The 27,655-nt window shown below is 25.9% G+C and overlaps 1 protein-coding gene across 2 annotated transcripts in view; it reads right to left on the bottom strand.

Annotated features, from left to right (window-relative positions):
- Positions 1-27,655, bottom strand: part of LOC111029263 (G-protein coupled receptor GRL101-like) — a 62,979-nt gene that overhangs the window by 17,100 nt on the left and 18,224 nt on the right. For both annotated transcript variants that reach the window (XM_022308226.1, XM_022308227.1), the window contains exons 4-9: positions 16,418-16,522; positions 12,884-13,000; positions 12,696-12,818; positions 5,235-5,333; positions 5,005-5,160; positions 3,774-3,917 (exon numbers count right to left, since the gene is read on the bottom strand). In XM_022308226.1, the coding sequence (XP_022163918.1) occupies positions 3,774-3,917; positions 5,005-5,160; positions 5,235-5,333; positions 12,696-12,818; positions 12,884-13,000; positions 16,418-16,522 (744 nt within the window). The remainder of the gene's footprint in view (positions 1-3,773; positions 3,918-5,004; positions 5,161-5,234; positions 5,334-12,695; positions 12,819-12,883; positions 13,001-16,417; positions 16,523-27,655) is intronic.

The raw sequence follows: 27,655 nt of genomic DNA, 5'->3' as shown, positions 1-27,655 counted from the left end.
TTTTGAACGCAATACAATAGCATTTTTTTTTCTTTGAAAAGATCATCAGTCATGTGCGTTGGCATGATAATACAAGCGTTTATTTAATACTAATCTATACTAAATTTTTTTTTTCATTTCATTTTTTATTCTTGATGAGAAAGTGTAAGATAGGATGGTTCATTAAATTAAAAACATTATTTTTCCGAGAAAACCAAGCCAAACTAGGATTTAATATCAACAATATCTTGAATTCATGACATCAAAGACAATTGTCTATTTATTCTATTTTATTGAGCTGAAAAGTTTAGTAAACATTCCTCCGATTATTGTTCCACTTTGCCAGTGCAATTGCAATGATCAGAAAATGATTTCAATTCAATGCGATCACCCGTTATTATTAATTCATTTTTATAATGTATTAATGTAATACATTTTTTTGAAAATTAATTTTTGATTCTTTCGTCCCCGGAAAAATAATTCAATATTGGAATTCGGAATGGAATAGTAGTTTGAATTTAATCAAGACCAGTTACTTCAACAAATCTAATTATGGGTGTATGTGTGTGTCTTATAATGTTTGTATTTAGATACTTAAAAAATATAACTCCTAAGGGCATTGCATTTTAAACATACACTGAATTTAATGTAACTTAAATAAGTAATGGTTGTATGATAGTGACAATATTTAATTTATATTCTTGATTCATCATAACTGCAGTAGTCCACCATAACCGTAAATTATATTTATTTTAATATCGTATTAAATTGCAGTAGTCCGCCATTACCGTAAATTATGTTTATTTTAATATCGTATTAAATTGCAGAGCCTTAATAACGTATGTGTTAGGTATATAAGTACTCAATTTAAATTGTTGCTTTTGTAAATAAATACATAAAATAAACAGACATTATATATAAGTTTTAAATCAGTTTATAATATACATTATTATAAACATATAACTATGCTTGATTCATATTATATCACATCCCTACCTATAGATGTGTATGATAAATGCAAAATAGCTTACAATTTTAAATATTTTAAAAGAAAAATGTATTGTCATTCACTTAATGTGAGAAATTAAAATATGCATTTTGTATACATTTATTTGAAAGATTATTTGTTTCCCTACTAATAAGTACCACTCGTCATCCTAAATGATATTATTACGCATCATTTAGGCGCCAGAGCTATATTTATTACGGCTATCTTACGTTCGGAGATATCCATTACAACTTATAAGCGAAAGGTCATAATACTAATAATTAATAAGGATCACTATAGCACGGAGATTCGCTAAAATCCATTCCAGCGAAAGTGTCGCAACCACCGACTTAATGTTCAATGAATAAAAAACTAACCCCGAACTCGTCCTTTCGTTAGGTGTGACGCTGTGGAGCTAACTATACCCCTATCACATGATAAGACACCCAAGCAAAAACGAGCTCAATCACGCCCTTCCTACAACTATCACAATAATCATAGAGCAAACAAGATGCAAAAATATTAAATCTCAAATTGTTTGTACAGTAAATTCTAATGACAATTTTGATTTAAATATATCTTCTTATACCCGGTCGGCATTCTGATTGATGAACACGATTATCTAAAAACGCATTGTTGTTAATATCCCTTTAAATAGGTAGTCTTGAGTGGAACTTATAATAAAATCGAGATAATGATGGAAATTTAAATTTAAAATGATTCAAAGTAAACATTTACAGCCACTTTATTCAATTGGTCTTTATTTTCATTTAATACCGTGTTTTTATTATTATTATTATTATCCTTTCTATAGTTTCTATCTATATAATATACACAAAATGCATTATGTCTCACGATAATGCATTTAGTATATATAAGTCTTGACTCTTTTTCCTCTGCTAAAATACATTGAATATTTTAATCACTTTATTGATCTGCTAACAATGTAAAATATTGTGTAAAATCAAATTTTTTTTCGAATTAATTATTTTCGACCCAATTTCTTTATTCGGAAAATGAAGAAACAACAAATATTATAGATACGTAATAAAAAAAACATAATTTAAAAAAACTAAAAGTAATAGTAAATTTTTTGTTATAGATGTAATTAATATAAATGTGTAATTCAAGATTATGAGTGAAAGCAGAAATTTATTGAGTTTGCAATGAGGTGTTTTTTTAAAAAAATAATATTTTTGAAGTGTCCCTGAAATTATTTCAAAAATTAAAAAAAACCATAATAAGTACTAATGTACTATACCTACTTATATGTGGGAATAACTGGTATTGTTCGTCTATATATTGAATAAAAATAGATAAAAATCAGTCTGTCATATTATTTCTGTCTTATAGAATATTTTAAAAATATGTAATTTTAATTTTGATTATCTGATCATTAAACTAATCATGAATAATATAATTTTATCATAAACCAGCATAAGCTTAAGTTCATAAAACTTGGCTCGACAGTGGACAGTTTTTTTAAAAACGTTTAAAGTACAAAGTATTAATTATCATTTATCCAACAATTATTGCGGTATTATTAAAAGGAAGTCGCTCTTTAAAATGTTTTTATAGTAATTTTTAGAGAAAAATTAAAAATAATTTAAATTCCTTTTCGATGTAATTTACAAGTTATCCCGTAATAGTACTATTATTGGTGTTTATTTGTTGCTCTGCAATTACGAAATTATATAGAAAAACGGTTATTTGTGAGAAGAACCCTACAGACAACTATTGTAGTCAATAGTCATGCACTATGCAGTACATTTGTACGTAAAATAAATAATACCACTCAATAGCGGGCTCATTTTTCTGACTTCAATATCTTATATCAGTCTTAAAAAGCTAATAACTTTTAGTGAATACGTGAAATACAAAAATAGTTATATAATATAATGCATAGATACAGTTGTCAATGATTTCTTCACTAAACTCTTTTTTCACGGAAAATAAAGCGTACTTATACTGTTTATAGAGTTCCCTTAATCCATTTTGTATATTCATTAGATAAAATCTGAAATTTAGGTTTCAATTTCTTACTTTCCAATACAAGAATAATACAGTATTAATTCCAACTATATCTTTTTAGAAATAAAAATCTACAAAACAATTCCAAATTGAATAATTTGAATACATAACATATTATAATAAACTAGAATGATGAACAATTTACCATATGAATATACTATTTTTTTTTAATGGATCAGATTAAATAATTTTACTGAATGCCTAAATTCTGTCTTCATATAAGCATGAAATATTTGATAAGTTTTGAGTCAAAAATAAAACTAGTATAATAGGTGTAATGTATAATATGATAATAATTTATATTTCAGTACAGACGTACAATTATACTACAATCAATATTGAATTTCGTTTTTAAAAAGACATAAAATTCGTTAAAATAATGGATAAAATATGAAGTTTAATATTACATTATTATAATTAAAACTTCAATGAGTTCAAATATCAATTCTTGAAGTATAGTATTTCATCAAGAAGAAATAAAATGTAATTTATCACTCCTAATTCGTTATATTATATTATTTAATGTATTTAAATTTGTTTTAATGTTTATCCAGAAAATATATCTAAAACTACGTACCAGCTAAATAAACGTATGTACAATTAGTAAGCATGTTAATTAAAACAATAAAACTCGAAAGTTAATTGATGTAGGTATAAATGTATTGCATGACATGTTTATACCGTACTCATGCCAACAAATCATTCATTACTGTAATTATATCAACGGAAGCTCCCTTAAAACTCTAAATTGCATCACTCATCAGTCATCACTCACCACAGCCGAATTCGTCCGAAATTGAAAATCCATTAAAGCAGTCATTTTGTCCGTCACAAATGTATTTTTGGCGTATGCAACGCGAAGGATTTCCCCCAGGCATCCAACAACTGAGCGTTGATCCTGTTGTGCACACAATTACATCTGTAAATCAAATACAATAGTTCAAACTTATAATTTGTTTTAATAATTATTATCAAATTCACAGTAAATAATAAAGACAATCTAAACACTCTATATTTTACAAGTTCGCTGGTTTAGACGTAACACTGTTTCGTTAAATTAGATTTCGTTATACCATTCTAGAATTGGGACTAGAATATAATGATGGTTTCTCGAAAAACTACTTCCGACCATAATTCCACTCTTAAGGCCATCAGAAATTACGCCTTGCCTGCAGCTTTTTTAAATTAAAATAGAATGAAGTAAAAGCTTTAAACACTTAAGCTGTACGTATATATTTTGATAATTTTTTTGAAAAAAAGGAAAATTATTAGATTGGGTTCAAAACTTTGAACTCATAGCACGTAAGTTAGTACATGTGTTGAGTATCTCAAATGCACATAGTTAATATTTATTTAAATCTCTTATTTTTCACTTTTGAATCAGAACTTTTTGTTTTTACTAAAATATGAAAATTAATCTGCAGAATCTATGTACAAATAATGGCATAAAAATTCAGAAAATCCACCGATATGAAATATGTATAGGTTTAATATTCTTATACAGTTGCATGTTACTTAATATTATAATGATGCTTTGTATTTGCTATCAACTCCTCGCGTGAATAATAATAAAGAAAAATAGTGTCAATGCGGATAACAAAGTACCTACCTATGGGTAACCTGCAGCGATTCAATTCGGTACCATTTACCGAACAACAATAAGCTAATACTTTAATCCCAATCGCACACAAAAATATATAACTACCTATTATAAGAAGGTACACTACCTACCTTAGTAAATAAATAAACAATACGCACACAAAATCCGGCATGTTTATCTGAAGTTGGCGATTTAATACTTGCAAATTAAATTTACAATACCTACCAATACGTATTACCTAAACTGGAGTCTTTCGCTCACGTCAATAGTATTGTATATAGTATATCAGTATATCACAGCCAGTGAGACTTCGTTAAGTGTTTATTTATATTAATCAATAATATTATACTCGATCGTTGAAATAATTAACGGGCCGTACAAATAATGAGCAATACAAGCATCATACCATCGGTTTTGTTATAAAACGCCGTGCAATTCATCTCGTCGGCACAATTTCCATCGATACTTAGCAAGCAATCGCATTGTCCATCACATACATTGGCGTCGTTGATACATCTTCCGTTTGGACACTGAAACTTGTTCCCCGAACACGAAGCGTTGCCTGTTTATAAACATACCGACATATAGATACCAACTCGTCTGTATCAGTTATGTCAGAAAAATTGTAAAAATTACATAATAGTTCGTCGGCGTGATTGTCTGCACACTCTGGCCATCCATCGCACCAAAACGTCGAGTGTACCAAATGGCTCCCACCACACTTGATAAAATCGTCTGAAATTCACGGAAATGGTATCGTCAACCATGAACATCGACAAGCTCTATTTGTTTTAATGAATATATAGTATTCGTTAAAATACAATAAAGACAAAAATAGCTCATAAAGTCACAACGATATTACAATATTATACTGTTGCCGTGCGTCATTGAAAATAAGACATAAATTCGCACGGTTACGTAAGTAACATCAAAATCTCAGAAAAAATTCATTTATACATGACATAGTTTATAGTCACTCTCCCGTATTAATAAAGTTAAAGCATTACATCAATAAAACGATTTTTATGTGCACTACTAAATATTTCTTTTTATATGATCTAATCACAATAAACCATCATTTTCTATTATATACAATCAAAAATATTAATTTGTTGGTTTATGTTCGGAAACTTTAAGCCGCAAAATTAAATAAAAACAAGAAACGATTAAACCGATTTTATCATACATTGTATTCATTATTTTATATTAAAATGACTGTGTATATTAATCTATAAAATAATTGTGATATGAGAGTAATAATTTAATAGCACTAAATAGAGAGCTGCTCAATTATTGATGTTCATACCACAATTATAAGTAACAATGAATTAACAACAATATTACAAAAATAATATTTCTTAACCTAAGATAGCTTAAGCACTGGATAAAACCAAATACCAAATTAAACACAAATAAAACAAGGTAGGTACATATATGGAAAACCAATAGCTTAAAAAGGAAAGACGAACCATACAGTAAATCGCCCCCGAATAGGACACTTATTCACAACACATAACCACCTCATGGTCAGGAACGACCTCCCGTATGCGAATCATGTGGATTGGAATACTCAGTCAAACACATATTAATTGAATGCATGAAGTTCGAAAACTCGAGAAATAAACACCACATACCTAATCAACTATAGGGCCAACCAGACCTCTAATCAAACATCAACATCATCAACTTTCCAAAGGAAATGTACAACATACAACTTATATGATCACTAACTATAATGCAAAATAAATTGAAATTACAATGTAAATTAGAACTATAATGAGTAATGCCAATGTTATAATGGTCAATCAATAAAAAAAAATAAACAGAAAAAGAATACCCATGTTATTATTGTAATAAATATTCATATTCTAAATAAGCATAATATATTTTTTTATCATTCATACATTTACTGTAGTAGGCTAACCTAGTACCTATAGCAGCGGTGCGCAACCTTTTTTGATCCACGACCCCCCAAAATAATTTATTTTTTAATACGACCCCCCTTCCTACCAACATTATGTAAGTGTGTAATTTAAATTTACTTAATAGTCTTAATGTATACACACATTTTATTCATATACATTAAATGGTTAATTTTAGAGCAGTTTTAATATTTTTTTAATTTAATTAATCAAAAACATGAAAAAAAAATACAAAATTAGAGTTTTATAAAATCTAAAATTAAAAAATGTATCATTATAATGATAATCAAAAATTTTAATATTTTTAAAATTATAAAATTACTTTTTAATTATTTTAATGAGAGACCTGAGCTTGCATTGTAGACATGATTGATTCTATAGGATAAGTCCTACACAGTTTATTTAAATTAAAATTGCACGTTCTAAGCGATACCTACGTCGGTATTGACTTATAAATTAATAACTGTTTACTTGTAAATATTACATGAAATGATATTATAATTATTATTATATAATATATGACATGATTTGTTACTACTTATTAATTATCATGCATTTCGATTTTTTTAGCGTATATCTTTCAATGTACCAGCAGGCCACCAATATTAGAATCCGAAGAAGTCGCAGCTATACACCTATACATCGGAGTCGAAATTTCCTCGTTATTAAGTCAAGTCACTTAAAGGGACTCTTAAAGGGGATCTGAAATTTGAATCCAATGACAAAGTATTTAAGTCTAGTTTTATAAAAATAAAAGCTATATTTATAATATTAGATGTATTTATTATACTTGGATAATTTTTACGAATTATTTATATTGATAAACCATTAGTAATTAATAATTACTAGCTTTTTTAAATTGTCTAAGCCCTCATATTTACTTAACCTATATTACCATAGACATATTATCCTTAGTACACATTATATAATTAAAAAACTGTTAGCTTAAAATTGATCAAGGTTTTTAAGATTTAAGATTTAAATTGGAAAATTTCTTTTGTTTACAATAGTTGCCACTGATTACAGATTATTATATAAATAATAGAAACATTTTTAGCTTTAAATACAATCATATCAAATATTATATAAGGAACTGAACAAAGTATGAATCATATACAGACATAAGGCTGGTATTTTTAACGCACGTCAGCTAGTAAATATATAATATGGTTATTTTTTATTTATATATAATAGCTATTATTAAGTTATTTTGTAAATAAGTTAGTAGCATAAATAGTTTGAAACTATTCTAAGTATTTTGCACATTTCATTGTGCATAATTACGTTGATTTATATATATATATATAGGTACGTTATGTTTGAAGTCAGTGCGAATAATATTTGTTGAGTTACGATAAAATAATTAAAATAAATATTTTTTGTTAAAATATCTAATTTGGCCAAACTTGTGCCTATGGATTTTCAATGTATGAAAAACAAATCATGAAAAACCTTTAATTACATTTTCAAGCTTTTTGAATTAAAACAAATTTTTTTAAATTTTAACTATTTTCAAAATAATAATATGGTAATCAAATACTAATATAAAGTTTGGTGATAATTTAAAATCTCTGTGGCTATTCATTTTTTAATTATAACAACAGCAAAAATAAATTTTGATCAAATTAAATTTTGTTTGTAAATATTCCCATTTTTGAGTATTATTTTTCCTAATGTTTATTTTAAAATTACTGAGAATTATAATCTATAACTATCCAAAGTAAAAACTAGGTTTAATTTCCTACCAGAAACCACCCTGAATATTAAAGACAAAAACATTTTAGTCTAATTATGGCACAAAAGATTACATATAATTGCAAAACCAGAATCATTACTCAGAATCTAAAACCATAATATTAGTTGTTACTACCTATGTAGATGAAATAACAACATTAAATATTTACTTTTATAAAATCAAGGTGTTTAAAATCCTATAACCTTGCTTTTCTTCGTAATGTTTAATGTTTCCACTTTGTTAAAATATTTATTTCTTGCTTACAACTACTGCAATTACTGACTATATATCCATAGTCGTATCCAGACTTCCTGGGTTGGATGGCAAGATTAATTGTCACACATCAAACCCACGGGTAGCTAAACCCATCACACTCTCTGACCATTAACCAATTGCATTTGTAATACCCATTTTATGAAAAAAAAATCATTTCTCCTTTTGAGTTCTTAAGTTAGTGAAAAAGCTCGTGAAAATGGTTTCTATAGAATAATCCCACCATATACTACATTGTATACTTATGGCTCGCAATACAATTACAGCTATAAGGATACAGTATGTCAAATAATTTATTATTTATAATGCATGTATCAGTGCAAGATTATAATGGTATGTTTTATACGAACATGAAACAATAATAAGTAATAATAGACAAACTTAGAAAAAAATTTGCTAGTAAAATCAATGTAGGTATCAGATTCTTCGCTCAGAATCTAAAATAATAATTAAGTAATATTCTTTTCTATAATATGATTAAACAAAATGTAACCTAAGATAAAAAAAAATGTATTATTTGTATTTTTATCGACATCAAACTACCATAACATCAATAACTATTGTCTAATGTCAATGTAAAAAGTCGGTCGCGGCACTCGTACGATATTTATGAGGTCGGTGTAATGCGACTCGTTACTCGTTAGTGAGGACTGATTGTGAAGAAACTAAAAACTACACAAAAAACGAAATGAATAATTTCTTGTGACAAAAATTATGATTCCATCATACTAAGATATATACATAAGTAGTATAGGTACCTATAAGGTACTAACTCTTAAAAATTATGATTCTGAAAATGGATGAAACAATTTTAGGCAAAATTCATTTCCACGAAAAACTTAGTATTCCATTTATGTTTTATTGATTTATACCAAATTATTCATACAACGAACTGAATTATTAAACTCAACTCACCTTTCCTTCCTTCCCGTTAGTTTGACATTACAATAATATGATACTACAACTACCTACATATAATATATTATGTACAATATGTTACCGCCTAACGTGTTTTTTGAATTCGTAATATTGGCTCCCATACTACTACGATAAGGAAAAAACAATTTAATTCAAATGTAATTGGAGCTGAAATCATTTCCAGTAGCGCTAACGACTGAAGGCGACGGTTTTCTCTCAAATCTCACTGATAACATCTAATTATTCCACACAGAGTAAACCGATCCAAGTTACCGGTTAAAATGTGTTACATATAGTTCGATAATAAACAAACCTCGTGGGGCCGAAACTGTAAGTGGAGGGCGTTGGATTATTGTTTTACTCTGTTCCAATTGGCGATTTTACGTGACCAGGTCTACGGTCTAAAACTAAATTCTGAGAAATAACTTTTCACGTGTTTAATGGTTTAATCCCAACACGGAAAGTGTTAAAAATAATATACAAAAGTATAAAATCACTGAAAAAACGATATTGGCGACATGTTTTCAAATACATCTCAAAACCAATTAAAATAAAATAATATATTTTGTATTATATTTTAGTAATATAGTTATATAAATTCATTAGTATAGTTGTTTATTTTAAAATACTGTATTTTAGGAATGTAATGTTTTATTTATTTATTTATTTAATAAACGGCCATAAAGCCCAGTGGTACCATAATATATGGCATAATACATATTATTTACATGGCATCGACAAACTTACTGAGAATAATTATGAATAATAACAAAATTCTAACTTATTTAAATATAATAAAATAATTTAACAAAATGTAGGGTAAAAGAAATTAAAAACAATATTTTGGTATTTCCTGTTATCGTAACTACGGATAACTCCATGTATAAACATAAAATATATTATATTATTTGTAAAAAATATTATTGAGTCAAAAATAAAAATAATCATAGGAAAATAAAATATTTTTCATTTTACCTTAGGATATTTTACTAGAGTACAGAGGAAATATATTTTATAGAACTATGGCAACATGGGCTCCCATTTTTATTGCTATAAAATTGATTTGATGTGTTCATATATTCAAAATGTTAAACTTAAAAAAAAATTTCAAATTGAGTACATAGAAAATTCTGAATTAAGCCTATGGGTATCATTTTGCTTAAAATACATATAAAATAAATAATTGTTTTTGATGCAGACAACATGTAGTCTACAATATTTAGTATTCTAATTTCTAGTCACTGTGATCATGGTTTTAACATAATATAATTAATATATTATCTTCCTTAGTTCCTTGAATTAATATATTATCTGCTAATTTTAATCTTAAATTATTATTATTATTTATTATACGTAGGAAGTTCCTACTAGGAACCAATCATTTTTATAACACTTTAATGTGATTTCATCAAATACATTATTAACAGGGTTAGAAGACATATTGTTTACATTACCTTATAAATATCTATAACAATGTTCATCCAAATTTATAATCGAATAAAATCATAAAATTGTTTTACAATTAATGTTAATATTAAATTAAGAGCTACAATTTTCGCTAAACTTCTATTAATTTAAATGATTTGTAATCAAAAACATGATTATTGTTATCAATAATGATAATTTTTCATTTGTTTATAAGAAAAACATTGTGATTTGCAAAAAAAAATTTAATATAACCATTAAAAACATATTTTAAGTTTGATCTGATCTGAGTATTTAGTAAAGTACCTACTATACAAATTAATTAAACCGTCCATCGTTACTTTAATTAAATACTTACATAGTTGCTTGCCTACAACAGACTTAATACTGTATTTGAATACCTGGAGAATCACGTAAATTAATAACTAAGTATCCATAATTGTATACAAACAGAAAAAATAATCCTGCCAAGCAAATTTTCATGTGCGATGATAATTTTGTACACAGTACGAGCCACGAGGATGTACTTCAGTTAACAATGTCATATGTGATGGGCAGACCACTGAGGTACACTGCCTGACTATTAATAGATATATTTGAATGTAGTTGTGTAATAATTAAATTTATATTCGATGGAACAATGAGTTAATGAATAGTGAATCCGAATACAGAGTATTATAGATATTCATATAAATTGCATAATACATTTGGATATAATTAATAATTTATAAAACATTGTTTCATCTTTTACTAAGAACAAATAAATAATAATATAAAATTAATGAATATGATTGATTAAATATAGAAAATACTGAGTATTACTCTATACGTATCAATAGAAATATCTAAGGTGTTATAGATTTATGTTAGTTTTAATATTAGATATGTTAAATATAAATTCAATGATATATCATTATATAAAAAAACGATTCTGAGCGAAGATCGTCTGTCAGCATAAATGTCTAAAGGTTTTTCGTTTCATATTTTTCTTCTAGTAGTACGGTTTTACGGTAAAGGTCACACTAGTATTTTTATAACACCATTGTGTAATAACAATATAACATACGTTATAATTTTGTCATATGGTATAACTTTTATCAATAAAAGTTTATTCAGAAGAAAACTAAATCCATCTTAAATGTCAAATTTTTATAAAAACCTGAAAATAGACGAAATGTTTAGAAAATTATACCATTTATAGATAATTTTAGGATTAATATCCGATTCAGTGAAAATGTCAACTATCTAAGATAATTTGTTTCTGAATTACAACAAAATAACAAAATCGATTTTTTTTTTTTTAAATAAAATTGAAACATTTCAGTTTTCGGCATTTTTTTAGTTTATCCCGATCATTAAGAAATTTATGCTGTAAAATTTTTTAGTTTTTAAACCCATCCCCATCTAGTTCCTATTAGATTGCATTTGTCACCAGAAACCCCCCTCGAAGTTAATGATTTAAGCATTTTTTTTGCTGCATAATGCGATGATAAACACAAAAATAAAAAACCATTATTTTTAAACAAATCGTGTAAAAATAATTTGTTGGTTCAACCACAGGCATATAATACTTCAAAATAAATGCCTAATTACAAGCACACACATGGGACTAGCCGTGAATTACCACTCATACAAATTATTTTTTTATATCTTCTCAAATTAATCAATAATTTGTAGGTTTATAGCTATTAATAAATAATAATTAGTAATTACTGGTTTCATACCTAGCATAAGATAAAATTGTTTTTATTACCTGCTATAGCTTATTGTAAAAACTTATTTAAAAATTTTAAAAATTTTTTATATTCAAATTTTTCTACTCACCTGTTTCGCAGTATTCTTCATCGGAACCATCTGCACAATTAACTTCACCATCGCACAAATATCCAGGCCGAATACATTCAGAATTTTTACACTTAAATTCTCCATGCCAGCATTCTCTGTGCTCTAAACAAAATATTATGATTCATTCAACTACTTTTCAATAATTAATAATTGTATTTAAAACTCACTGCATTGAATTTCATCCGATCCATCACCACAATCGTCTTTAAAATCACAAGCTTTGTCAGTGGGTATACAAAAATAATTTGCACATTTAAAGTGTGTAGTTGGACAAACATGTGTTTCTATGAGTAAATACAAATTTGAGTTAGAAACGTTTTTATAATTTAATTTTTTAGTACATCTTCAAATTTTACCAAAATATTTAATTCGTAATTCATTTAAATAAACATATTTTAATATTTACAAGTAAATTTATATTTATGTTGGGCATTAGTTACATTTTCAAAAATTTATGTCGAATACAAAATAATTCAAATGACTAGCATTGTGGATTTAGTCTTATGTCATTGGAAACTAATATTTGGATATTATAATTCTTTAGTATATTAATCTTAGCAGGTGTAAGATCAATACAATTTACATAAACTCTTGAAAACCTTCAGCATAGTTGATTTATGGAAACATTGTAGTTTGTTAACTTAATAATAATTTGATATGGGTAAGCTTGCTTATCTCGTATTCAACTTAATTGTCAATAATTCATATAAATAAATGATTTAGTATTTTTTTATTATTATTAATGATCTGAATAATATTGGTGTCTAAAGATAAAAGTTTAAAAAATACTCGTAGTTTATTTAAAACATACGTTTAGCCCAATTTAAGTCGTATACTTTAGTTTTCTGTAGTCAGAGATTCTCAAACAATTTTTTTTCAGGTACCACTCATGTATATTATCGATCAGTCATATAACACTAATACATTTTTAACAATAATAATGAATTAAAATAATAATTTAGTCAACTAACAGTATGTTAAGTACTTATTTACCAAAAAATAATATTAGATTCGTTACAAGCATTGTACTTAAAATATTTATTTTTAATTTTCCGTACTATCAATTATCATCACATGTTTTTTTGTGTATCACGTGCAGTGGTACGAGTGCCACAGTTTGAGAATCACTGATTAAGTTCATATCAATTAAGTTTATAGTATTTATCTTTAATTGGAGATCCGGTTGTAATTCTTCTCCTATCTAGCTGTTGTTATATGTAGTGCTTATTTCTTGTGTCTTCATACTTTTGGCATTATGCTAAGATATGCATAACGCAATGTCTAATTGAAAACCACTCTACATCACTCTAATAATATAAAATTATAAAAATATCTTCAGAATTCAGGAACAAATTGATATCATAAAACTGATTCACTTCATCGGTAATTTTCTATAATTACCCAACCTAATTTAAACCACCAATCAAACCAAAAACGTAAATAAATTACTTAAATGTTCACAAAAAATATGTTCAATATACCATGTAATTAAAAAGTTTGATTTTATATAAATTTTAACCATAACCCATATTTAGATCAAACAAATTTTAAGGTTTCTATGGTTCTTATAATAATCACAACTTTAAATATAACGCAGCATTATTTTTATAGCTTTTTCTTTTGACATGGACTTCCAAACATTTTGTGACAAGTTACTAACAACTTTCATGAAAACTTAAAATGGTTTTAGCTATAACAATAGTTAACACATCAATAAGTACTTTAGGTCTACTATATTATCTTCCTGTATGTGTTTACAACAGAAGCTATATATTTTGTGCACTTTTACTTCAATCAGTTAATAGTAGATAATAGCGTGCATTTTACATTTAGAGTTTCAAACATTTATACGTCATAAAGTTCTGATGAGTTTGAATTAAGGTAGGCAAAGTCTAAAATATTTGTATATATTTTTTTTTAAGTCCATAATATAAATACTTAGAGAACTTAATCTTAAATATTATTATTTGTATGCATACAAATGTGTAAATCACAAATGTCTTGAAGATCAACCTTTAAAATATTTACATCATAATAATAATAATTAAAATATAAAGTAGGTACGCATAAATAAATAAGAACCGTAAATTATACAAGCATATACGCTTAATTGTTTTTTCGAACTTTTTTATCTAAAAACTTTATTCAAGGTTTGTAGTGGGTTTACCTATAAGTACCTATATAGTATATATAGTTGTATTACTGAAATACTGAATTAAATAATAATAATAATAATCTTACAAAATTATTGAAATTAGCTATATGTTTATATTTCATTGTGTCGTTACAGCATATAAAAATTGTGAGTCAACTCGACAAGCAGCAAGTCGATAATAATTATGCACCTAATTGTTTATTCTGAGTGTTAGATTTTTTTTTTCACAAATTGTTACACAGTAGTGAAATTGAAACATATATTTTTTTGATTACGATAAACAGTTTTTGGGTGTGTAAAAATTCTCCTCAAGTTTCATACTCAGCTTTAACGGTTCAACAATCAACATATATAGGCTGTTTTTAAATTCTCAGTAGGTAATTTGATAAAAAAAGCTTTTGGAAAATTATTCAAGTGACAAGTTTAAAAATACTTTTAACTCATTTACGGAAGAAAAAAGTGAGACAAAACGTTCACAAGGTATTTCATTGTATGGTAAAATTATATTAAAAATATACTTACATGCAATCAACAAAATTGCATTGTTTTAATAGTTTTTGTAATATCTATGAAAAACATTCAAGAAGCTTAAAAATATGTGTGTCGTTTTCCCGATCTTAATTTCACAATCTAGTATTGTATAATGTTGGTAGGTATATATCAGATTATAACAAACATAAAAATAACAAATTATAATTTAAAACTATAAAAAAACTCCCGGAAAAACATTATTTTTAAGTCTCAAAACAACCAATTAACCCAATAATATGATAACAGACAATATTTAAAACCATAAATACCATCAACCAACAAAATCAAACACATTTTTGTTCCATGGCAATAACTTTATATCTCCACCCAGAATCTATAATCAAATATGTGCATGGACATATAATAAATAACCTAATAATATTATCTTTAAAATCTTTATAAAATTAAATGTTTTTCAAAAATTAAATTCATGTTCATTAAATACTAACTTTGTGTCTATAGTCATCAGTCATATTATATTGTCTATGTGTATTGTGTAAGCAACTGCAATACATTTTATAGTATCATAGTAATACTGAGTTTATATTACGTTAGTAGTTGTCTTTTTAAGTACAAAAATCCATGTAATTCTAATGTAACTTATATGAAAGCTCTAAGACTTTCAAATTCACGGGAACACAAATAACTGAGGCGACGAACAAACATTTATTCGTAAATTAGTAATATTTTAATCAATTTGGAAATCAATTTTTTTTCTGTACACATTCTCACATTAAATAAATTTTCAGCGAATTTACTAATTATAACACAATAATGCAATAATGATAATAATAGTTGACCTAGTAAACATTTACAACTTAACAAGCAACAATTAAAAAAATATTTAATAACTAACCAAATTCAGTTAAAAAAACATTATTTTGATTAACATTCTATACAATTATTTTCAAATAGAAAATAAAAGATTAAAAAAGAATTTGTTCGTCTGTACCTAAATGCAGATACTTACACATTTAATAAAAAAATAATAGAAATAACAATGAAATAGACTCACTGCAATCTTTTTCGTCTTCTCCTCCATCACAATCAGCAATCTTATCACACCGTTTCACCAGTTCAATACATTTGTTTGTACACCGGTACTCGTTTTGTAAACAACCTGCAAACAATTATTAAACGCAATCAATCATTTTAACCAAAAAAAAAAAAGCAACATGCAAATAATTTATTTTTATTTTGTCATACAATCTATCATGGTCTCTCCCTTAGCGTATTATCGTCATATCAAATATATGATGAAGCAAAATATAACGTAAATAAAACGTGGTCTGTGAATAATCAAAAATTCATATCCACCACTTAAAAAAAATCTGAGAACTCTACTGCAATCTATATTTAGGTAAAAACTTTTTTGTACCGATAACAAAATATATACCAAATATTATGCTATATATATTGGGAATAGTTGACAGTTTAATATTTTCAAAATATTAGCGTGGATCTTTTTACTGGTCTAAATTACAAGATAATCGTCACACATTCACGTATAAACATATTCACTAATGGCTAATGCATAATATACTAATCATTAACCATTAAGTATACATTTACAAAGGTTCTAAAAATTATTAATTGTCCAACCTTCCCATAGTTAATATTTATTATTATCTTCTAAGTATAGTAGCATAATATAATTATTTGGTCGTGTATTTAGAAACTAGTGAAATCTAGTGAATTTCGTTAACCAAAAATGTCATGATTTTACACTTTATCCCAAATGGGGTGGGACGGGTAGGTTACTTCGATACTTATATTGATTAACAGCATATAACTAAAAACAGTATGCCATTACTATAAACACACAGACTAAGTGCTTCGACTTTCAACACTTAGGTAGGTACCTACCTACTGAAATATTCTGATATATGATTGTATACTTGCTTCGAAAGAAAAACCAGAAAATCATTGACAATTGATAACCTCTCATTTTTTAACAGACTTGACACAGGATTCTCTGTGTGCCTATCTTCCATATAATAGCATCGCAGATTTTTAATAAAATTCTATAGTGGTAAAGCTTACACAACCATTATTTATTTATACCTTTCCCTCATTATTAAGAAATGTCTTTCAACAATTTCATAAAAAAACACATCAAAATGGTTTACAACAATCGTATTTTAAGTTATTCTTTTCTTTAAATAAAAAAAAAAATAAAAAAAATCATAAAGATTTAAAATATACTTACGATTTTCTTTTTAAAAAATAATTTTAACAAAGACAGCTTCTACAGTAAAAGTTATAAGAAATGAATCTCAGTAGTAAATAATAAAAAGAATGATTATAGCTATTACACGCTTCGCTCGCCTTGGTGAAACAAACCGATATTATATTATTATTCTACATTTTAAAACAATGATATGCTTTAAAATTCAAAAAATAATTTTTAGCAGGGCTTAAATATAAAGCATAAACGATATGGATTATATAATAAAATTAGTATATATAGATATAAACTTAACTGTGATATTCAATTAAAATTTTTATTAAAATCAGCTCTCAATAAAACTAATCAGAGACGAATTGAGTTAAAAATCAAAACCAGGTAGTCTTAGGTTTTTAACAGTATTTTTTTACTATTGGTAGTTTTTAATACTTTTTATACACCAAGGGAAATTATTTTAAGAAAACAAAAAATACCAACTTAATTTGATTTAAGATTTAAATTTTATGAACAAGGTTAGGTACATGATATTATGACAATTGATTATGATAATTGACGCGACAAAAAAAACAAGGGAGCGGCAACTTCCCCTACTTGCTCCCCCCCCCCCTACAGATGACCTTGGTATGTACAAAAAACACGTAAGCTTTAGCTCTAGGCCAGGCATGGCAAATTTTTTCAACGTGCTCTGTACTAAATAACTACAAAGCAAGTTTTGTGCGAAAACGTATTTTTAGTATAATGGGGGGGGGGGGGCTGGAGAAGCAAATTCGTACAAATCAGTACGAAATATAAGCAATAAAAAATTGAAAAACACAATGTGGGGGGGAGCGAAAAACCGTACGTAACGTTAACGACGTTTATATTTTAATGAAATTGAACTATTTTAAATTTAATAAATATTTTTTCATATTATAAAAAATTAAATTAATGGCCAGTGAACGCATTATTTTTTTAAACGAACTTGAACTTGAACGATTTATTTAAAAAAAAAACAAGTACGTAAATGTGAACGAGTTCGTTTTTTTTTAGTGAACTCTCTGAACACTGGTTGACCGTCAATAAAAAAGCTTAAAACCCTCCTCAAAAATATTTATTTTACTGCAGTATAAACACTACAGATAAATAACATTCTTGGACTGGAATTTGTTCTTTAGGTGAAAAATATTTTTAAATAATATTTTATTATAAAAAAAATTAATTTAATTAATTTAATTAATTAAAATATTTTTAAATAATATTTTTGAATTAATTTATAAAAAATTCACAAATAATTTTAAATAAACATCAATAAAACATTTTAATTTTACTAAATTATGTTTTGTAATTTAAAAAAATAACCTCAGTTTATATAAAAACTAAATTTTACACACCGTAAATATTTGTGTTCTGTAAGTGAGACATTTCCGGTTTTTAATTATAATTAAGCTATGGTACATTTATCTTGAAAGAATTTCAATAAGAAACAGTTGATTAATAATTGTTATATGCAATAATCAGAAATTATTTATATTGGTAGGTACCAAGAGTAAAATTGCAGATAGGTATAAAGACAACTAAAATTATCCTAATTTTGGTATATGTGCCAATCGATCGTATGTTGTGTGAATAATGGTGAATAATTAATAGTATCATGACACTGCACTAAATGAAATGTGATTAATAGTTAACAATTTTCAAAAATTATTTTTTTTTTTGTTAATCGAATATATCTAGCTATTGTCATATAATAAAAATAAAAATAAAATAATAATACAATATTTATCAACGTCTTAAAACTACCATTTATCGGTCAAATATTTAAATCAAAATTCGTTATACTTAGGTAATTGCCTACTAAAGAGTACGAGAGAACGTTTTAAGTTTTAAGTGACAAGACACTTAGCCACTTAGGTATAGTTAAAAACACTTCAGGTACTTGAAAAATTTGATCACATTTTAGGTAAAAAGTTAAGTGAAGGCTTACCTTTCTTCGCTAAATTGACGTAGAGGATGCACTATCAGTACCAAAAACTACTATATAGTACCAAAATTTAGTCTTCAATTATTACGGTTTTACTTTTCAACAATTCAACGTTACCAAAATTAGACTATTTATGTAAGTATTCAAAAATCTTCTATAAGTGAGCGATGATGATTAAAATTATATTGTTTTACATTATTAAACTATAACTTCATCAATTTTCTGTTTACTGTTTTTAATTTTCTGTAAATCTTCATTGTAGGTCAACAAATTATAAATAAAAACATTTTTATTTTCTACAATAAGTAATTGCAAATTGCAATTTGGATTGACGTCTTTGACCATTTTCACAATTTCAATATTTTAAATTCTATTCAACTTATTTATATTTACTGTATCAATTATATTTCCATACTAATTTACCCTAATCATTTTAACAAACTGTCCATATTCTCTACCTCATATTGTTGAATTGACGAACACAAAATAATGGTTTGATAAAAAGTATTTATGAGTCGTACAAAAATGAAGCTCAAAATTATAATTGTTAGGTATGCATGTATAAATTATTTTATTTACTATAAACAATTTTAAATATTTCAATAGTAACATATTAATAAGAGCCAAAGCTGAAAAAAATATAGAATAAAATAAAATATAAAAGATGGTTGTTACCCATTCAAGTATGAAAAATATAAAATACTACTATAAAAGCTTTACATTCAATATTTCAAGCTACATTTGTATTAATTTAAATGTAATTATCTAGATTATTGAATTACATTTTTACATTTACAAATCTTATACCAATTCATTAGAAAAATATCCTTGAGAATTAAAATGTACTGAATAAAGTGTAAATCCGATTCAAATTACAACAGTTTTTAAAATGTTAACTAAGCAAGGACGGTATTTGTCTTACAGTGATATATATTTTTTCCATATTTATCAACAGGTACTTTACTTTTTATACAGAAGCAGTGTTTCAAAAATGTCAATAATAGGATATTATCCGAATGGTCCTTCAATAGGATCGTTTTTGGATTTTTGTATAGCTACTAGTTTCGCTATGCGTGAGAATAAATTACTGACACGGTTTGAAGCAAAAGGGAAAATGTTATTTCCGATCAAAAAAGTTTGAAGGATCCAGTAATTGAAAATATATATCAAATTTGATATCAATACAACAGGAGCAGTGGCCTACTGTTGCATAAGCTAATTTTTTCAACCATTATATAATCACAATACATACATCCTTACATCCCTACATACCTCCATCAAGTATATTTTATTCTGTTAGATATTTTTTGATTATTATTATAATTATTATGTACTTTTTGTTGATTAAATGTATTTTATTAAATATAATACGTTAATAAATATTTTTGAACTAATAACTATTTATATGTTTAGAATTCATAAAAAATTCAATGTCCTTAATTCTTAAAATAAGCAATTTGCTTATAAAATACATGCGCTTAATACATAATATTAAGCTTACAGTCATACATTTAAGACTTGATATCACGATATATTTTAAACACAAATTTTGAAACATTAATTATTTAAGTGCACATCCCTACTATTAGCTAATATTACCGACATCGTACGACGTGTCTTTACGTGTTTAACTCCAGAACATATCAAATTAAATACTATTTTTGTATATCTGAAAACGGGTTTAAAGGTGTCGAAGCTGGTGTATTTTAGTACATATAAATATATGTCTTACAAGAAAAACTCTCATGCCACGAAGAGGCGGAAACATAGGTGGAAATTTGGTTAAATTTGTAGGGACGGGGGCTAGAATAATAAAACAATCCTTCTAATGGTTTTGAATTTGGTTGGGGAGGGGTATTGAAATGTATACAGGGGAAAAGCCCCCCCCCCCGATGTTCGCTAAAGGCCTATGGATACATTTTAAAATTGTGATCGATAAAAACATTGTCGTATAATATGTGATACATGTTATTGTGCATAATTTCTTTTCATTACAATTTAAAACGATAACAGTAACTATATAAATGTAATAACATAAAGGTAGGCATAAATTATTATTGACAAATAATAATTTAGCAATAATTGAATAATGCAGTAAATTATTTTGCAGGCTGGAAGGATGAATTGATAAATGTTACCTCTACAGTTAATCATCTAATATTGTAATACTATTTTTATAAAAATTACAAAATATAGAGATAAAGTGAAATGCAAATCATTTAGCAACATTGGACAGCTGATGTAGTCTATTAAAACTTATTTTCTAATATGAGTATAATGAATTAATAAATGATTTTTTTGCTATGTGAAGGTTTCGCTAAGCAATAAAAACCAAAATAACAAATCTTGAGGGTTTTCAATGCTGTAGATGTATTTAAAAAACAAAACCAAAACAAAAGGAAATTATTAGCTTATTTGCTTTTCAAAATACATAAATATATTTTATATGTTTTTGAATTTTATAATGATTCTGTTTATAACAGTTTAAATTATTGAAACATAATCTAATGTTTACAAACATATTATGTCATATGCCTTATAGGATAAAAGATATTATAATATAATACAATATTTACTGTATAATGTATTCTTGTACTTTACTGTTGAGTACTTGGATATTTTATCAAAAAATTAACATAATATATTTTGTTTCACTGCAGACAATTGAAATTTCTTTTGAAATACCTACTTTATTACTTTATTACCTAGTACTTTATAAAACATATATACATTTACTATTTAACTTGTAATATCATGAGTTGCACTTTAAAAATAAAATAATAAAACAATTTAATTATTTTATAAGTCACAAAAGTATAATATGTCACTCTTATCGTCTGTATCTAATGTTATTTTTTAATAAAAGAAACCAAATGTACGCAATAATAATATGTTTGAAAGAGCAGGGAGAGCTAAGTTTAATAGAAATGTTAATATTTTTATGGTTAAATATATTAAGTTAAACCATGAACTGTTCCATGTGTAAGGGAAAGAAAACAAATTATACATGAAATTGTCTTCAATAATTTAAAATGTTCAATAAATATATTAACTAACTGTTAATACATACATTTAACCAATTATTTTGTGAGCTATCAATAACTTATAAATACATTAAAAAAAACAAAACTAATTATTCAATTGTTCTATACACGTTGTAAAGTACATTTATCAGCCAGAAAGTGTTTTAAAAGTTAAACATACGAGATAATTGGAATTCAGGGGCGTGGTTCATTTGGGTAAATAACCCAAAATTTATCTAAGGAAAGCATATATAATTTGGACGAGAAATTAACCGATCGTTTAGGTAAATTTATAATTTATTGAATATTAAGGAAGTAATATACTCACGTATACATTACTTTGTTAATCAAGAAAAAATATGGTAATGATAACAATGCTTTCCGACATGCCAAATTATTTTCTGTGTCTTTCATCTTGCACAAAATTGGTTTCAGAAAATTCAGCAAAATACTGTTTTACATAAGCATTACTTGAACAATAACTCAGAAATTGGTGATTGGCTTAAATGTTTCTTTGGTTTACCACTATTACCATCAGATCAAATTCAACATAGATTTACAGGGTTCATGTCTTTTTGCCCAACCGATATTTCCGATTTTTCAGACTATGTTCTAAATACCTATCTTAATCTAATACTATCTTCTAAATAACCTTATAAAATATGCTAAATTCCCATCTTCATTCTTAACTGTGGGCAAAAGAAACCAACTGACGAACCTCGTACTACTAACGGGGCTGATTCATATCACAGTAATTGTAACTCGCAATTTTATCATCCACATCCTAAAATCTGTCGAGTAATTAATATTTTAAAAGAAATTCAAACAGAAACCTTACTAAAAATTAATTCTATCAATAAACAAAACATCAATATATTACGCATATTAAATAAATTAGCATATGAGATACCATGCTAATAAAAACAATTTTATATAGGACAACATAATACATTTTTAACCATACCTGCAGTTAGAGTTAACTAAAAGTCCTAAATCTCCAAAAATGGAAAGGAAAACGTATTAGATAAATTAGGAGTCCATGTAAATTTCGCCAAAATGATATGTATAAATTCGCACAAACGATATGTTATTTTAGGCCATTCGCCCAAATGAAAGCCGCCCGAATTCAGAGAGTGCTTAAAAAATAATATAAAGTACTATTTATCGATGTACTATAATATTATCATCCCTACTTATTACTTTTATTCAATTAATTTCTAATACTCACACAATCTTCATAAAATAATAATTATTGTTTTATTGACATATAGATACTGCAGTTTATACATTTTTAATATTCGCCATTTAAAAAGTATATGAAATACATATCAACATTATAAAATAAGTATTTTTATTTTATTTCAGTATTCTAACGAGTAACAGTTTATCTTTATCCACACATTTATTAAGTTATTTCAAACACTTTTTTTTAAATACTTAATATAATTAATAGTAATTATTTTATTTTGTGTTGTTTAAATGAATGAGGTCCAATTCGTAAATAACAATAATTTATGAAAGTTAAATTATAGACATGAGGTTACCACAAAATCACCTAATAACAAGGCATGATTAATGTAGATACCTAATGACTAATATCTTAATGAAAAAATAAAGATAATTGCTCAAGCGATTGTGGTAGTGAAAATCAAACAATTAAACATATCCTGAAAGAATAAATTTAAAAAAACAAAATGGAATTATTAATAACAGAAACTCTCGACTAAATAATTAATTCACATTATTATAATAATGTCGGGCTGCATAAACAATCACTAAACATTTAATGAACCAATAGTGAACTAAAAACACTTCAATCTTTAAAGATGATTTAGCGGCCTTGTTCCATTTAATTTTAGCGAACCATTAAATTATTATTATTATATTTTATGCAACTCGATACATGACTTTTAAATACTCGCAAACATAAATATTTTAGCCAAAAGTTAATACTTTTAAATCGTAATAAATATTTTAAAAATAAATTAAATTACAATTGTTTTTCTTTTATTAAAAAAACTATTTTAACTATTAGGTCTACGATACACGGACTTCGGACACTTTTCAATAAGTTATAGACATGAGCTCACAATATTATGATATTCATATGAGTGTGGGGTGCTGTGCTGTGCTTGCTACCTTTATTTTTAATGGGTTAAGTTAAGTGGAAGTAATAGTGTAATACTATATCATGGTTCCAATCTCAGTATTGTTATTGACATGCAAAAAAAGATTTTATTGGGTTATTATTTTTAAATTAATCATAAATTAAGTTTTTATGATTTCAAATTGTATTTTAGAAAAAAACCTAGTCAGCTATAGAATCAAAATGTTCAAATAATTATTTTTTGGCTTTAAAACAAATTATAAAATTGTTGACCTTTTCGATACAACAGTTGTTATTTTCAATTACGACCAGTTTGAACATAAAGTTGTTAATTATTAGTTTTAGGGGCTATTTATATTATAATTTAAAACATTATTCATCCATAATAATACTTAGATCTTTCATTGGTTTAAATATTATTTTTCTATGTGTACAACCTTAAATTAAACTATTACTTATTCTTGACGGTTAAACTATTAAAATCTGAGCATTTCAAAAAATTCTAAAATTGTTTATGCATGTATATTTCTGGACATTTCATAGGCTTTGAAATAGTGGGCCATGATAGTCTTCCTTTAAAACCATAAAATGTTTAAGGTTCCTCCTTATTAGATTTCAGTATACCCGAAGAAGCCTATTTATAAGAAATTTCACAGAATACAACTTCGCTATTCCAATCCACTTATTAAAAATTTATCGTCTTTACTCATCCCGGATAATCTTTCAAGAAGCGTAAAGCTCAAAGTGTGTTGCAATATTATAATTGAATTACAAAAATATATCCGAATAGATTGCAAATATTACTAAAGAAATTTGAAAAAAAAATTATATTCTTGAAATTTGACAATAATTTTAAATTCCATTAAAATAATAATAACCCCTATATGGCTATAATAAGCCATGATATAATAATGATATAATTACTATGAGTTACTACTTTTAATCGACCTAATTAAGTAATATTTATAATTTTAAAATTTATTAAGAATTAAATTATTATTTTTTATAGCACATTACATTGTATCAATATTTTCTAGATTTCATTAAGAAGACGAAATCATACCACTTATAATTAAGCAATGAAAATTTAAAATGGTTTCGAGTGGGAAAAACTCATAGAAACCTTACCAAATGTCTACCGCATACATATAGAATAAATGTATGATGTACCTACCTAGTGTTTTATTTTTTTTAAGAACTCAAAGTCAATGCAAATAATTTAGTTTTTCATTTGTTTATTGAAAACTATTGAGTGTTGATATCAAAAAAATTAAAACGCTTCGACACAAATCAAATTTTCTTATAATATGAAGTGTAAAAATTTGGTAAACCTACTGTAAATAATGTGCCTCGTAAGTTTGTCCCGAGCAAAACCGTTTTTCTGTATAATCTCATTATTGCGCAACAACCATTTACCATTGTTGGTACTGACATAAGACCACTTTTAAAATACCTACTTAGAATTGGTGCTCAAATATATATTTAACATTTAACATTTTAATCCTTCTTAAAACGTCATTAAAATTGCCTATATTAATCCCCTTAATATGGGGCGTGTGGTGTCATCTTAAGTTAACTTGCAAATAATATTCAGAAATTAGGGATTAATCCTCGATTAACCTATATTCTACATACATTTTTAATAATTTACAATCATTGATATACTTATAAGATAAATGTTTATAAAAAATATGATATGATAAATCATAATAGTAAAATAAATGAGATAGATGTATGACATCGATTTTGAGAATTATCCCTGCACTGTGCAATAGTCTGTAATAATTATGTATAATACTTAAATTATATTTTTAAAAACATTGTTATGTCACAAGATCGGATTTATGTTACAGCTATAAAAAAGTTATTCCACAATATAAAACATTGAATTACAATTGTTTTAGAGAGGAAGAGTGTAAGAAAAAGAAGAGTGTAAGAAAAAAAAAAGATTTGAAGTAAACAATAAATTGGATACTAATGAAGACAATATAAAAACTGTAGAGTACCTATGTTTTTTAGATAAAGGATAAGAAAATTAAGAAGATTTAAAAAGTCTGTTGCAATCTTAAGAACACAGATTGGGCAAAGGATCAGTTGATGGATCCCCCTCCTGGTGTTTTAAGTCAGATGACTTAGAATTCATACTTATTCATACCATTCACCATAGTCCACATTATATGTTACAATACTATACACAACCGTTATTAAGTAAACGTATTCTCAAAAACTTGAAGTTAAATTATATTTTTGATTGTTCAACTAAAACTAAAATGTATTATCAAATTATTTAATTTTATAGATATTAAAGTTACATAATACTATTATATTATTATATATTATGTATCTAATACTATAATATATTCCTCAACAATAGTTTAAATAATATTATATAATACACTATTAGGTAAGAAAAATAATAGGTTTTTAGTGTTATAAAAATATTAAGACACAAATTTAACTAAACTAGTACCTATATATCAATTGACTTATAGGAAATCTTTAAATTTAATATATTTAAACAAATTGATTTCCTTAAATGTTATAAGTAGCTAAATTGATACTGATTTTATCGGTATGTATTTCTAAATATGTTTTTCTTAAATTATAAATAGATAATGTTATATACATATATATATAAATTATATATGTATAAAATATGTATGGTATTCGGTTAGTAGAAAATTTTGCAGCTAGGGTGAGGACATTTTAAATTTAAAATAACACTTGAAGGTATTCGAAATGGACTGTTTTTATGGTAAAAAAAACTATTTTCATTCTAACAAAAGTAAATAACTATTAAATACTGATCGATTTCACTATTAAAAATAATTAACGCAATGCAGATTTTAAAAACAAAGTTGGCTTCCTTATTAACTTGTCTTATTTAGATCATAATAATAACTTTTAAACAAATTTGGACATTCGCTGATCAAAATTTGACTTTAAAATGTGAAAATGTTATATACCTACATTTT

Source organism: Myzus persicae, unplaced genomic scaffold (assembly GCF_001856785.1).
Source record: "Myzus persicae strain clone G006 unplaced genomic scaffold, MPER_G0061.0, whole genome shotgun sequence".
In the NCBI taxonomy this organism is placed as follows: Eukaryota; Metazoa; Arthropoda; class Insecta; order Hemiptera; family Aphididae; genus Myzus; species Myzus persicae.
The sequence above is the reverse complement of the archived record's forward strand: the minus strand, read 5'-3'. Positions and strand labels throughout refer to the sequence as shown.